This window comes from Periplaneta americana, chromosome 14, assembly GCF_040183065.1.
Source record: "Periplaneta americana isolate PAMFEO1 chromosome 14, P.americana_PAMFEO1_priV1, whole genome shotgun sequence".
NCBI lineage: Eukaryota > Metazoa > Arthropoda > Insecta > Blattodea > Blattidae > Periplaneta > Periplaneta americana.
The window spans coordinates 80,519,519-80,535,381 of NC_091130.1; the positions used below are offsets into that span (position 1 = coordinate 80,519,519).

The 15,863-nt window shown below is 37.1% G+C and overlaps 1 protein-coding gene and 1 long non-coding RNA gene across 2 annotated transcripts in view; one reads left to right on the forward strand and one right to left on the reverse strand.

Moving 5' to 3' along the window:
- The window catches only part of LOC138713506 (uncharacterized), a 334,865-nt gene that overhangs the window by 208,244 nt on the left and 110,758 nt on the right, over window positions 1-15,863 (forward strand). The gene's annotated exons all lie outside the window — the stretch shown is intronic.
- Window positions 1-15,863, reverse strand: part of LOC138713501 (uncharacterized) — a 61,340-nt gene that overhangs the window by 2,275 nt on the left and 43,202 nt on the right. The window contains exon 2 of the mRNA XM_069845667.1: window positions 2,607-2,855. Coding sequence (XP_069701768.1) covers window positions 2,607-2,855 — 249 coding nt within the window. The remainder of the gene's footprint in view (window positions 1-2,606; window positions 2,856-15,863) is intronic.

Here is a 15,863-nt window from a genome sequence, read left to right on the forward strand (position 1 = left end):
GCGATAATGCCGAAAAATATAAGTGCAAAATCTACATTGATCCGGCAATGGCTAACAGAATATTCAGAATTCACTTATGATGGAAAAATAATATTCTGCAAGATTTGTAGCAAACAGGTATGTAACAATAGTTGAAATATATAAATTCTATTAATTTTAATGAGTAGGCCTATAATATTTATACATTGACTGAGCTATCCTGAGGTATAATTTTTTTTAAGACCACTACACTTTAACCTTTTAAATTCCGATAGTTAAAGTATTTGCAGGTCATTAAAATTTTGATTGTTCGAACCCACTAACTTTGTGATAGAAATACGGCAATACAACAATTAGGATTTTATTTTAATTCAGTTTACTTTACATTTTTAGATTTCGCAAGAAAAGAAGTGCCACCTAAAGCAGCATGTGCAAGGAGCGGCTCATAAGGCTAAAGCTCAGCAGAAAATCAACTGCAACATACTTTACTAACACAGCCTACTTCATCCAATCTCAGCAGCAATTTCTATGCTGATTTAATCAGAGCGTTTGTTGCTGCTAACATTCCCTGGAATGCAATTGAAAATCCGGTTTTAAGACAGTTTTTACAAAAATACTGCAAACAAAATATCCCATCTGAGTCGACCCTAAGAAAAAATTACTTAGAATATACAATGAAACTTTAGCTTCCATTCGGGAGGATATAGGTGATTCTTACATATGGGTCTCTGTGGATGAAACCTCAGATCCTATGAATAGGTATATAGCAAATATGGTAGTAGGAAAACTTAGTCCTGATGGACCTTCGATTCCACACCTCGTATGTGTTAAGGAACTTTCGAAAGTGAATAGCCAAGCCATTGCTTATTTTGTAAATAAAGGCCTACAGTCTTTATACTCAGGTAATATAGACGATTCTAAAGTTCTGTTGTTTTGTACTGATGCTGCCTCATACATGGTTGCTGCAGCTCCACTTCTTAAAACATTTTATCCAAACCTCACGCATGTAACTTGTCTAGCACATGGCCTTCACAGGGTTTCTGAAACAATCTGGAATGAATTTCCTCTTGTCAATTCGTTTATTTCTAACACAAAAAAATGTTTTTGTAAAGCCCCATCCAGGATTTCAATATTCAGAGAGAACTTTCCAGATATCCCACTCCCACCTCAGCCGGTTGTTACACGATGGGGAACCTGGATTCAGTCAGTGGTGTATAATTCTAAGTATTTTAAAGAAGTGGTCACAGTTATTGATAAATTACCTGAAACTGATAGTACAGCGTGTGTGAAAGCAGTGAAAGATTGTCTGAATGACTCACGAGTGAAAAACGATATTGCCTACATAACATCAAACTTTTCTTTCATACCTGCAAGCATTGAACAATTAGAACGTGAAAAACAATCTCTTTGTAGCCAAATAGCAATAGTAAAGGAAGCTCAAGTGAACATACATTCTGCTTTGGGCGAAACTGGGAAAAAAGTTAAAAATAAGTGGGACAACGTATTAAATAAGAATGTAGGATTTTCATTGTTGGAAAAAGTATCAAGAGTGATATCGGGGGAAAGTGTAAATGTTCCAGTAAGTATTGATGTTTCTATTGTACCTAATTTAAAATTTGCGCCTCCCACATCAGTTTCGGTTGAAAGAAGTTTTTCTGCTTTCAAAATGATTCTCAGTGACAAAAGGCAAAGGTTAACTGTGGAGAATTTAGAAAAAATTCTGGTGGTGTACTGTGCAGATAATTATAATAAAGTCTGAGCATGGAACTGAATTTCAATAACTTAAAATGAGTAATCTTGATATCAATAATCATTATTTCATTAGTTTCAATATATTAAATTTCTGCAGCTCTGTTTATAAATATAATATAGTATTCTTTTTTTAATGTATAAACATACTTTTTTGTGCGTATTTTAGTGTATAACTAAAAATTTCAGTGAAAGAAATAAGTATGATACCTTGATGTGCCTAAAATGCCTATTTTCATTAAAATAGAGCCTAATTTTACAAATTTTGAGCTTATTTTAGGCGCCTAAAACTGGAATTTTTAGTGCCTAAAAATCCGATGTCTACTGATGAACTAAGTGATGGACTGACTAACTGAGTGATGCACTGACGGACTGAGTGATATACTAACGGCCTGAGTGACTGACGAACTGAGTGATGGACTGACGGACTGAGTGTCTATCGGGTTGAGTGTTGACTGACGGACTGAGTGATGGAGTAGGAACTGAGTGGCTGATTATTATGCTAAATGTAATGGCCCAATTAAACGGTGGACGGTCGCAATTGAGGCTTCAATCGAACATAGACTAAATCAGATATAATACTCGTACTCCCTGTTGTTGCCAGTTATCTGTCAGTACGCTGATTAGCCATTTATAGTTACCTGTATAATTCTCATCCGCTCTATTTCTTCACCTAAAGATGAAGTAGTTCCTACCTTCGAAACGTTATGAAGCAGCAAAACAAACGAATGAATTAAAAATTAACAAATTGATGAAGTAAGAACTAAGTAAAAGTAATATGATGGGAATATACAAGCAAATGAATTGTAAGTAAATTAATTAATGCAAATTAAAACAAGTGAAGACGACGGGAGAGCGAGATTAAAGATGTCACTTACTCGGATCGTCTGGCACAGAGCTGTTAGTGAGAACGAGAAAGCTGCCCCGTTCTTCAACCTGCGGCCTCTGAATTGCGAAAGCGACTGCAATGCAGACGATGACTATGGAGATGAGTGCCAGGAGGAACCACAAGACCATCCGCAACAGCGAGGACCTCTTGCGGGGAGTCGAAGACGTCTCCTGTTGCTGCTGCAGAGTATCTACGACGCCTTTGTGGTTCGTCTCTATCGCATAGTTCCGCACATTCACTGAAAGACGGAGCAACTGATTTAGTGACAGACGTCGCGAAAATAACACATGCTTTGACATTATTCGCAACAAATCAATTTGTTAATCAAGTTGCTAATGATATTCTCACGTGCAGTATATTTTCTCAAGCCAACATACACAGGATATACAAGAAGATAACTTTTCGGTATCTGAATCATTATATCACATAAACAAATTCTTTATATTACTGCGATGTGCCGAAGTACATATTATATTTCCGTGCAGGAATTCTGCGTTATCATATGATGAAGGATCGGTGGAGTGGAGAAAAATTCTCTCCGGCACCGGGATTCGAAACCCGGTTTTTTCCGCTCCAGCGATTTTTCATCAAATTCTTTGTAACCCAAAAAGTATATGTGTGTGTGTATATATATATATATATATATATATACATACATGAGTACTAAACATTGAAAGGTTTAAGCAGACATACCGTACGTAATTAACTTATGGTCCATTCCAGAAATCTGTAGAGTAACTTGGCGCATATGGGGGCGGAGTCTATCTATGCGGAAGTGTATTGCGGGCAGCATCAGCTCGAGGCCGCTAAGGGGTAAGATGCTCGTGGTTGAGAGTTCAGATAGAAATGATCTCTTTCCTGCAAGCGATTGGTAGATTCGTTCAACCAATGCCTCCTCCCAGAGCGGTTATTGACCCTAGCCCTCCCACATACCATTTGCTCAGAGGTCTTATTTCGTATTTCTATTCTACAGATTCCTGGGACGGACCATAGTACATTTTCATAAAATAACTATTGTGTCTGTATTATGATCTAGAATTATTTATCGATTTAAGAAAGGCGTTAAAAATATTAAACGGTATTCATGGTTTAGAGTACTGTGCGGATTAGTTGGTACAAACATAACATTAGAGTCATAAGCTTAATATGAACATTTATTTTTTTGCTTTTATATTTTAATAAGAAATGCGACCTCTTTCACTTTAATTACTTCTTCCACCCTCTTAGGCAATGAATCAATGAGTTTCCCGCACATTTCCTTTATATCTGGGTCCCGGTACCAGACTTGGGTTACACTCTCGATCATATTTCAACTTTCGGATTCGAGCGTTGACAATTGCCCACAAATTTTATATTGGGTTCAAATCAGGTAAATCCCCTGGCCAGTTCAACACTGTCAACTTTTTCATGGTCATGAAGTGCCTGATGAGTCTGGAGTTGTGGCAGGGGACAGGATCCTGTTGAAACAGCCCGTCACTCTCACGAAACTGCCTACACATTATTGAGAACAGTTTGCTGGATGTACTTCATGCTATTCTTCATTCCTTCAATGGGATGGAGGGTCTATGATCCGGAAGCTGTCAAACAGCCCCAAAACATCACCTTTGGTGGGTATTTGGGTGCCTGCCGGATGTGGCCTGGTCGAAGAGATTTCCCTAGATGAGCGCCGAACGAAATTGGACATATACACGAAAAATTACTTTCCTCTACTGCTCCGAAGTTCAATTTTATATTTATTCGCTCAAGACAGCTTTTCTTCTTCATAGCAGATGTCAAGAGCGTCTACATCCACCCCATGAGACGCAATCTCCCTTTTGATGTCACCAATGCTCTTCTTCGAGTTCAAGACGCTAATTCATCTTATCAGAGCATCATCCCTTTGAGTAGTTTTTCTCTTACTCCCATAGCGCTTTTTTCTTGACGTGCCCACGGACTCCGGGTCTTCACTTCCACTATGTTTTATATTCATCCGCACTTATAAGTGCATTAGATTTAATGAAAGCTAATATTTTTAGAAGAAAGAGTGATTCCAGATTGTTATATTATCCTACCAGAATTTTAAATTATCTGATTGTGAGTGAAGAAAATAGAAAAAACACGAAAATCGATATTGCCTTAAAATAATCAGTGATTGTGTTCTAGTAAATTAGTATCAACTAATTATGTACTGTAGTTCAAATTATGAAGGTTGGAGCATAAGTCACGACAGCTATTTTTTGTTTTCAAAGTTGAGCGATAGTATCACGAGATGTTGTATGTCGTATGGCATCTATAGCATGTGGTCACATCAGTAGATGGCAATATAATGTATGGTTATCGCACAGAGAACAATGTAGGCTATATTCAGTCATGAGTCGACCGCCGTGCCATCCATCTGTAGTACGAGTTTGTGGTTGCATCATTACGGACTGAGAGAGATGTTACGCGTAATGCGTGATGCAGTTGTGTGTCGACCGCCGTGCAAAATAAATGTGGCCCGATGGATTTTATGGTGGGTATATGTATTGTAATGCTATTCCAATTACCGTAATAAACACGAGTAGCATGATGCTGTGTTATTTATGGATATTTGATCGGTTACCTATCCTATTCTACCTCACTAGTACACATACTGCCCTTTCAAGTAGCACATCAGTACATCACAAGTACTATGATGCTTTCAAGTACCATGACGCTGTGTCGTTTATGGATGTTTGATCCTTACTCTAAACTACCCTACTGGTACACATACCCTGCCCTTTCATTTGCGTATTTCAAAATTTCGAAACGCGACCGCATTCTCACAAAAAAAAGTTTTCATGACTTATTGCCCAGTCCTCGTACTTTGTAAGCATATGCATATTAGTGAGCTTATGCTTACATGATCCTTACTCTATTAGACTAGACTCATGACATAATGGGGAAAAGGAACTGGTCACCCTACCCCATTATCTCCTAGCATAGTTGCCTCATATGTGGTGCCTTGTTGGTATCACTTGTGAGGGTTCAGACCTGTATTCGGACAGTTGACTAACAACAACAACATGATAAAGTTGTAGGCAGGGCGTTTTTTTTTCTGACAATAAAGGTGGAGGAACGTCGGAAAGAGCATGAGAGAAATGCTATGAAGCAATTTCATTTTCACCTTTTCATGCAATAGTGACTCACTGTGAGGTGCGGGACACTGTACGTACCTCCGAGTTCTCCCAGAAAAAAAAACCCTGCTTAGGGGCAAGAAAGGAAATAAGGAGAAAACAATATTAGGGCCTATGGACTTCGTTTCAAAGTTTTCGAAACCCCTTTTCCCACGAAAACAAATCCTGGGTACGCGTCTGCTACAAATATATCATACACGGAACAGTCTGAGATGAAACGGGGGAGGTTAGGATTGTCATAAAACACTATTCGACGTCAGAAATACGTCAAAAGAGATAAGAAAATTCTGTTATCAGTATACAAATATGTGGAAACAATACAAAAGTAATAAAAATACGTGTATCCTTGTTTAGAATTTAGTGAAGAACTGTTTTCAGAACATAGGAGGGTTGATATTAGTAGGAAAAAGACTAAAAGTAAGCGTTCACTACATCGTATCGCACTCATCGGACGAATCGCACGGATCGGAAAAAGACAATCTTCGCTGTAATTGTTATGTAACCGCGTTCACTACATCGTATCATACGCAATGGCTCTCGGCAAATCCGTTCACGTTTCTCGGATGAGCAACTTTTCCGATGCGTGCGATCATGGCCTTCTTTAATACATCAGTTTTAATTGGTCAACTGTTACTATTATGGTGTGTCATGTTCAGTGTCGCGCCAAAATGGCAGACGGAAAACTTATTTCGCTTGTAGAAAATTGCAAAGAATTATATAATTTGAGGCGTTCCCACTATAGTAATCAAGTCGTTTCTTACATATATATTATGTAACCAATATCTCTTTAGTTTCTTTCTCTTCAATTAAGATGCATGAAGCAATTACAAATTCTTATTCGCTAATACTCATAAATAATAGACCTAATCTCAAACTGCTCTCTTTTCAGCAATGTCAATATCGTACGACGTCATGTTTTAAACAGCTGATAGGGAATCCGATGAAGCGATGAGATAGATCCGTTACATTGAACGCACTGCACTTAAAATATCTGTTGCATGCGATTCGTACGAGTAGTGCCGATGATATCGCGTTGTTTGCAGAAGAGGAGATAATACTAAAATAGATGTTAGTCTACCGTTGTGGCGGAGGGATTAGTGAGTCTAACTCCAAACCCAGCGGGCCCGGGTTCGATTCCCGGTTGCGACGAGGTATTTTCGTTTTTTTTTTTTTCCTGAACCCTATGGAAGAATATCAGGTAACTTTATCATAACTTTATCAGGCGATTGGAACCCCACTCATCTTCGCCTCTTCCTTTCTTCCACTATCATCCTTTCATTCATCATCCCGTTACTTCTTCTGGTTTTAAGATCGCTCTACGGGCGGCACTCCGAAGCTGCTGGCTCTCTCGACCGGCCTCCGTTGATTGTATTCAAGTGATGATGGATTTTTATTTTATTGGGTTATTTTACGACGCTGTATCAATATCTCAGGCTATTTAGCGTCTGAATGAAATGAAGGTGATAATGCCGGTGAAATGAATCTGGGGTCTAGCACCGAAAGTTGCCCAGTATTTCTCGTATTGGGTTGAGGGAAAACCCCGGAAAAAACCTCAACCAGGTAACTTGCCCCAACCGGGATTCGAACCCGGGCCACCTTATTTCGCGGCCCGACGTGCTGACCGTTACTCCACAGGTGTGGACGTGATGGTGGATAGCTTCTGCAACGGAACCCGGGACTGGCCTACTCGGGGGAGGACTTCTGCCTCGGATCGTTAAGGGAACTTTGGAGGGTTAACGAAGCAGGAGTGGTACATGGACTCTGTTGACTGTAGGGATCGGTCGTTAAGGGGGTCAAGTAATTAGGTCAGTACGCGTAGAGGATCGGTGGGCATGCAACTTATCCCATATAGGAGTGTGTACAATAGACCTCAGGTCGTAGTCCGTGGGATGTTCTCTCCCTCTCTTCCTAACAAAAAAAGGGATATGTTACTGGAGTTCAATTGACAGCTGTGAGTGGTATGGGAAGATAAGTAAAAATATGACGAAGACCATGTTTATCGAAAGAGAAATAAAGAAACGTGGAAAATCGAAATGAGGCACTGGAATAAGTGAACAGCTTCGGATACTTGGGATGTATTGTAAGTAATAACATGAGCTGCTGCAAGGAAGTCAAAAGGAGGATAACAATGGCAAAGAAAGATTTCCATAAAAAGGAGCACTGGAAAAAGAAGTAAGGAGAATACTAGTGAAGTGCTTTGTTTGGAGTGTAACATTGTCTGAGGGAGAAAGATGGACATTATGATGAAGTGAAGAGAAACGACTAGCAGCATTTAAAATGTGGATATGGAAAAGAATGGAGCATGTGAAGTGGACAAACAGAATAAGAAATTAAACTGTGCTAGGAAGAGTGGGTGAAGGCAAAAATAATGCTGAAACTGATCAGGAAAAGAAAAAGAAATTAGCTGGGTCACTGGCTAAGAAGAAACTGCTTACTGAAAGATGCACTGGAAGAAATGGTGAACGGGAGAAAAGTTCGGGACAGATATATGGATCGTATGCGGAGACTAAGAGGAAGGCGAAAAATAGAAAAGATTGGAGAATGCTGGATTTGCAGTGAAAGACCTGCCCTTCGACAGAACACTCTGAATTAATTAATATTGTTTAGGATATTGACATACCACTAGACTGTTACTTTTTCTTTTTTACCTGTCAGTATATCGAGTACAATATTAGAACGTTACTATGGTCATTGAGAGAAGAGAAAGCTCACCATTATGTATTTTATATATTGCTTTTGGAAGCACCGTGCCCTTGTCACATAATTAAGAAACATGTGAGTCTCTCCCCTCCCCCCGATCTGTTTTTATGGAGTCACAATAAATTATTGCAGCTTAAAGGTACGTTTTCCTCGGTGCGACTATTGCGATGATCGTTCAACGATAATCGTTGAGCACTATTTCTTTGTATTTTCTAGAGTCGCGGCAGTCGCTCGGACAAAAACAGCTCCATAGAAAATACAAAGAAATAGTGCTCAACGATTATGTTGCACGATCATCGTTGAACGATCATCGCAATAGTCGTACCGAGGAAAACGCACTTTAACTGTAGTACAGAACGAGGAAAGTCGCGTACGGAATTACGTCGTACGTGTTACAAAGAACCAGTTCATTGTCTTCTGGTTGTAATCCCACCATACAGACATCGCACTGAGTACAAGGGCGATTTTGTTTTTATGCTCTTTTTCTTTCGTGAAATGTGTGTGTCGTGCTAGGACGCACTTATCTACAAGCTTATGTTTACATTTGTTTTACAGTTACATAGGTTAAAGGAAGATGCTTGTTAATAACTTAGCTTTCCATGACGAATTTGTTTATGTAACGTCTAAACTTGGCATCAAATAAATAATTGTTGTCTCTTTGTCGATGTTACCATGCTTCCACTAGATCCGAGATACACGGGTTATCGTGCAATGTTCGAACATGAGATATTACGAAATTCGTCCTACTCCATAGGCATCCCAACAGTACGTGGAAATGAAGCATATAAACTAAAAAAACCGAGTTCGTAGAAAACCGGTCACAGGCCTTACGTTTGGCTCAAGTTTGCCGAGTCTTTGTAGAACTGAAGCTCAGTCTTTCCCCTTCCTTACGTATGTTCGGTACCTTTCTGCTTAGTTTCTCCTCTCCTGGCGCCTTTATGTTATAGCTGCGTAAGGATATCAGGCACATATCTTGCAGAGTTACGCACAATAATGATTATAAGTAATTTTTCTTATTAATATTACTAAAAATTCACAAAAATGTAGGCCTATGTATAAATAAATCAACAAAATCTATACTAATAATGAAACTGTAACCTAAATGTGTATGGTAATTTTCGCTTTCACACAAATAATTGGTGTTAACATGTATAATGAACGGTCCTAAGACCGAAAATAGCATTTCTGACATTTTTGTTTGTGTGTCCGTATGTTTCTTACATTTTCACGCGATAATGGCTGAACCGATTTCTACGAAAATTGGTATGTAAAATAAGTTAGTCCCACTTAGATTTTAGGCTATATAGCATTCAAAATACTTTCTTTAAAAGGGGTTATTATATGGAGGACTGAAGTAAATAAATCGAAATCTTTCGCTTATTATTGATAGGATAATATTACATAACAAACGTTTCTTTAAAATGTTTCCGAAAAGTCTTACTCTGAGAAAAATTTTTATAGAGCCGATATTTAACGAAATATGTTTTTTAAAATAATCAAAGACGTACACAAGGAGAAGTTACCGGATTTGAACCCCCCCTCAACTAAAAAAAAATAACATTTAGATTTGAGTATTTTTAATCCATAATCGTTGTTCCTTCTCTAATTTTTCACTCTCAGAGTAACAAATTCTACATCGACATAAGGCATAGTCCTCCTCCAGTATATTCATCATGCCAGTTTCATTCTTCACCCTTGGTGAGTTCCATGTTCCACTATCGTTTTAATTAAATTTATTTGAATATATTTGATTGTCTCCATGGATTTTCCTGTTAGCCTATATAAAGTGTCTTACCTATCATATACAAATAACTGTTGACTGCACATATGTAGGCCTAAATTATTATTGTGCAAGTGTAATAATACACAAGCACTTTTTATTACTATGCAAAATTAAACAGAAACTAAAATTTGTTAAAAATTGGACGGCTGTGAATTGTTAAAAATTGAATGGCTGAGAAAAGTTTACGTTTCAAAGATTTTATAAGGATATTCATGAATATATTCTATTAGAACATAGTATAATTTATTAATAGATATATCGTAACATAATAATAATAATAATAATAATAATAATAATAATAATAATAATAATATACAAAATTTAAATACCGATAATGTGAATTGTAAACAATTTTAATAATAACCGTCACCGTGACAAAATTCTGCGTACGCCACTGAAAATAAAATTGCTTTTTATATCCATTATAATACTTTCATCATCCGTATAGTCACACATCTATTGTTACCGAGAAACTGATTTATTTGAATATTATGCAAAGAATGTAATTATAGCTATTTTCTGTCGGTAATTGGTATAGTAAAAAGTGTCATATATTTTTAAAACAAAATGTGACTTACTATATGTACGTACTGTATATTTCTATGGATGTTTAATAAAAATTTTGTTATAAAAATTACCTACCCTTACATCTAAATAAAATTTCACAAGATTTATTCTAAAATCCTTACGCAGCTAAAGGCATGAAGGGTTCGGAGGGGAGGATAAGAGAGGCCAGCGAGCATGAAGGGGCAGATTCGAGCGAGCTATATAGATCTGCTGCTTCAAAGCAGGCTTCGGTTCTTGTCACGCTCGACAAACTTGAACTGAACATAGCGCTTGAAATGTGCGACACTACAGAAGTTCAAATCCAACACAGAGCATTGCAATTTTTAGGGTGAAAAAGTCGTAACATGGCTTCTTTAGAGAGAGAAAAATTATGGCAGTTTAAGAAGAACATTGTCTCTAATAGAGTGCTACATGTATAATTTGATTGTCTTTTATAATAAACGACAAAATGGAGCTCATGGCCTATCAGTGTCCTCAGTAGGCTTGGGCCTTGACATAAAATTGTCACTGTTGCCATCTTTCTTCTACATCTTAAACCACTGACCCATTACGTTACACGCACTTAAGTCCCCACTTCTTGGATTTTGGCATAAATATTAGTTTAGATCGATAAAAGAACTTGTAAAATTATAAAGAAGGATAATTCCCGAAGGAGTAAAAACTTGTGCTCAAGCAGCTATAATATACAATAAAGATAAACTTAATTATAAAAAACAAAGTGGGTTTAAAACTTAAGGTTAAATGAACTACAAAAATACAATTTTAATTTTTACGATTTAACTTTTTTCTTAGTTGGTTATTTAACGACGCTGTATCAACTACTAGGTTATTTAGCATCGGTGAGATGGTATATGGCAAGATGAGGCCGAGGATGCGCCATAGATTACCTGACATTCGCCTTATCAATTATGACACTAATTTATACTTAATCTAAATCATTTTCCCCTATACTTTTTAATCGCCTCAATAATGTTGTCACCTATTTAGCGGAAATCTTTCAAAGTTTGTGAATTTTTTATATCTTCGGTTCTGACTTATCCCGTTGTTAGATAGTTCGCTTACACGATCATAAAATCGTAGGTCGGATACCTTTGAACGTCAGTGTACTACTACAGTCTAGTATATAATTACAGTCACGAAGCTCAATACGTAGTAAATATGCATCCATAGACAGTTGCTAACCACTAGGATCGCTACTATCGCCTCATTACAGACAATGCGAAATAGTACCTGCACAGTCTATTGTTCCTAGCTTTGTGACTGTATATACTAGACTGTGGTACTACTAGATTCTCTTCAATACTCAGACGTTTAATGCAGGTATCGATAGTGACCAAAATGGCGCCGGTAGTGGTCCAAGCATGATTACCACGTGATTTTGTTATGATGTTTTCTTGTGTTAATTACGTCGTGAAAAGAGCCGTTCATGTTGTGTACCAGGTTGTAATTCTAATAGTGTTTCATATTTCAGCATTTAAGTTTCCGAAAAATACAACTTTACGCGATAAATTGTTTAGGTGCATAAGCATGACAATTTTCTAGTTGTTGTTTAGTCAACTGTCCGAAGACACGTTGAACCTCATAAATGATACCAGCAAGGCATCACTTATGAGGCAACTAAGCCAGGAGATAATGGGATAGAGTAGCCAGTTCCTATCTTTCTAAAATGACAGTGTTACACATAAAACATTTGGAACCTAGATTAGTTATTAGGGAAGATATTTTTCTTATCGTAAATGGTGATGCTTTATGTATTCCTCGGAAAATTTCGAATCTTATCAATGATGCCTAAACAGCCATATTTCCTACCCAACGTTCATACCGTACTGTCATTCTAGCGCCCAGAAAAAATCCAGATCAATGGAAAGGTGAACAGATGGAAAGAGAAGAGAAATTTTTAGGAAATGGTGCAAGAGGAACATTATTAGCACTTTTGATCAGTTTCAAAGTGATGTTCAGGAAATAAGTGTGGTTTCATTCTTGACTTTTGTTTAAGGTGACTATGTTATTTTCTTGAATATGAAAGATAACAGTGTAAAAGAAATTACATCATTAATAACTATACAAAGGTGTTAAACGGGGGAAAGACATTGCAAATCAATTATCAAACAAAGTGAAAAGAGGTCGTGAAGAGTTAGGTTCTAGTCTAAAAATGACAATACATAAAGAAATGAAATTCAGGACGAAAATGAGATCAAGGACCCTAGGTTGTCAACATTACTATTAAAAACATAAAATATAAGGTGATTTATTATTATTATTGTTGTTATTATTATTATTATTATTATTATTATTATTATTATTATTATTATTATTAGCCCTATTATTATCTATGAAAGCTCTTGGCTTCTAGTTTGGCAGTACTACCACGATCTAGTATATACAGTCACGAAGCTTGAGTTTATGAGGATACTAGGAATAATAGACTATGCAGGTACTATTTCGCATTGTCTGTAATGAGGCGATAGTAGCGATCCTAGTGGATAGCAACTATCTATGGATTCACATTTACTACGTATTGAGCTTCGTGACCGTATATACTAACTTCTAGACTATGGTATTACGTCCACTGCAGCCTGCCTTGAGAAATAATTTCACAGTTCTTTGCTCCTTAAAGTCGGGGTTATGCTTCGAGCTGAAATTCCGATTAGAGATCCTTTCAGGAGAAATAATTCTGTTATAAATCTGAATAACAATGCAGCCAGTGGTCGGCATTTCTTGACTCACGAGTCAAACTCTCAATACACAAGCATGTTGAAGGGGTAAGGCATGAGCTCCTTCCCCTTAGCCATTACTTGTTAATTCAAAGTCAAATAGTTTGTGTGTGTTTACTGTCCGTCTCTGCGCATCGAAAACTTGAAATAGTCAAAGTGTTCCCAGCCTTCGCCTCTCATATCCCTCCTCATATAATAGCTTTCCCTTTGCTGTGTTTTGCGGGCTGTATGTTATATCCCGACCACTGATGTAGCGGGACGGCCAGCACTAAAGGCGATGGGATATATTAAGGATAATGATCCCAGTTGAATGGAACGTATTTATAGTCCGGGTCAGCTTACTTAATACCCTAAGGGTGAAACCTAACCATTTTCCCCCATTACTACATCAGCTAGTGGATTAGCTATGGTGATTTTCTAGTTTGCAGGCTGAACTTTCTTTTGCCAACTTCGTTTCGAATTTCGGTATTAAGAAATACTACAACTGGTAGTGATTTTATAACTGTTATGTTGGCAGCAGTGACACAAGTCGTCGGTAGTTTAGATTCTGAAAATTCAAATTGTTCTAGATATCTGAGCCCATTACTGGAAGCTAGTGAAATTTGTACATACTGATAATTAGTTAATATCAATATTAATATTAATACGTAATAGCTATTGTTAGACATTGGATTTTTAGGCACTAAAAATTGCAGTTTTAGGCGCCTAAAATAAGCTCAAAATTTGTAAAATTAGGCTCTATTTTAATGAAAATAGGCATTTTAGGCACATCAAGGTATCATACTTATTTCTTTCACTGAAATTTTTAGTTATACACTAAAATACGCACAAAAAAGTATGTTTACACATTAAAAAAGAATACTATATTATATTTATAAACAGAGCTGCACAAATTTAATATATTGAAACTAATGAAATAATGATTATTGATATCAAGATTACTCATTTTAAGTTATTGAAATTCAGTTCCATGCTCAGACTTTATTATAATTATCTGCACAGTACACCACCAGAATTTTTTCTAAATTCTCCACAGTTAACCTTTGCCTTTTGTCACTGAGAATCATTTTGAAAGCAGAAAAACTTCTTTCAACCGAAACTGATGTGGGAGGCGCAAATTTTAAATTAGGTACAATAGAAACATCAATACTTACTGGAACATTTACACTTTCCCCCGATATCACTCTTGATACTTTTTCCAACAATGAAAATCCTACATTCTTATTTAATACGTTGTCCCACTTATTTTTAACTTTTTTCCCAGTTTCGCCCAAAGCAGAATGTATGTTCGCTTGAGCTTCCTTTACTATTGCTATTTGGCTACAAAGAGATTGTTTTTCACGTTCTAATTGTTCAATGCTTGCAGGTATGAAAGAAAAGTTTGATGTTATGTAGGCAATATCGTTTTTCACTCGTGAGTCATTCAGACAATCTTTCACTGCTTTCACACACGCTGCACTATCAGTTTCAGGTAATTTATCAATAACTGTGACCACTTCTTTAAAATACTTAGAATAATACACCACTGACTGAATCCAGGTTCCCCATCGTGTAACAACCGGCTGAGGTGGGAGTGGGATATCTGGAAAGTTCTCTCTGAATATTGAAATCCTGGATGGGGCTTTACAAAAACATTTTTTTGTGTTAGAAATAAACGAATTGACAAGAGGAAATTCATTCCGGATTGTTTCAGAAACCCTGTGAAGGCCATGTGCTAGACAGGTTCCATGCGTGAGGTTAGGATAAAATGTTTTAAGAAGTGGAGCTGCAGCAACCATGTATGAGGCAGCATCAGTACAAAACAACAGAACTTTAGAATCGTCTATATTACCTGAGTATAAAGACTGTAGGCCTTTATTTACAAAATAAGCAATGGCTTGGCTATTCACTTTCGAAAGTCCCTTAACACATACGAGGTGTGGAATCGAAGGTCCATCAGGACTAAGTTTTCCTACTACCATATTTGCTATATACCTATTCATAGGATCTGAGGTTTCATCCACAGAGACCCATATGTAAGAATCACCTATATCCTCCCGAATGGAAGCTAAAGTTTCATTGTATATTCTGTCTAAGTAATTTTTTCTTAGGGTCGACTCAGATGGGATATTTTGTTTGCAGTATTTTTGTAAAAACTGTCTTAAAACCGGATTTTCAATTGCATTCCAGGGAATGTTAGCAGCAACAAACGCTCTGATTAAATCAGCATAGAAATTGCTGCTGAGATTGGATGAAGTAGGCTGTGTTAGTAAAGTTTGTTGCAGTTGATTTTCTGCTGAGCTTTAGCCTTATGAGCCGCTCCTTGCACATGCTGCTTTAGGTGGCACTTCTTTTCTTACGAAATCTAA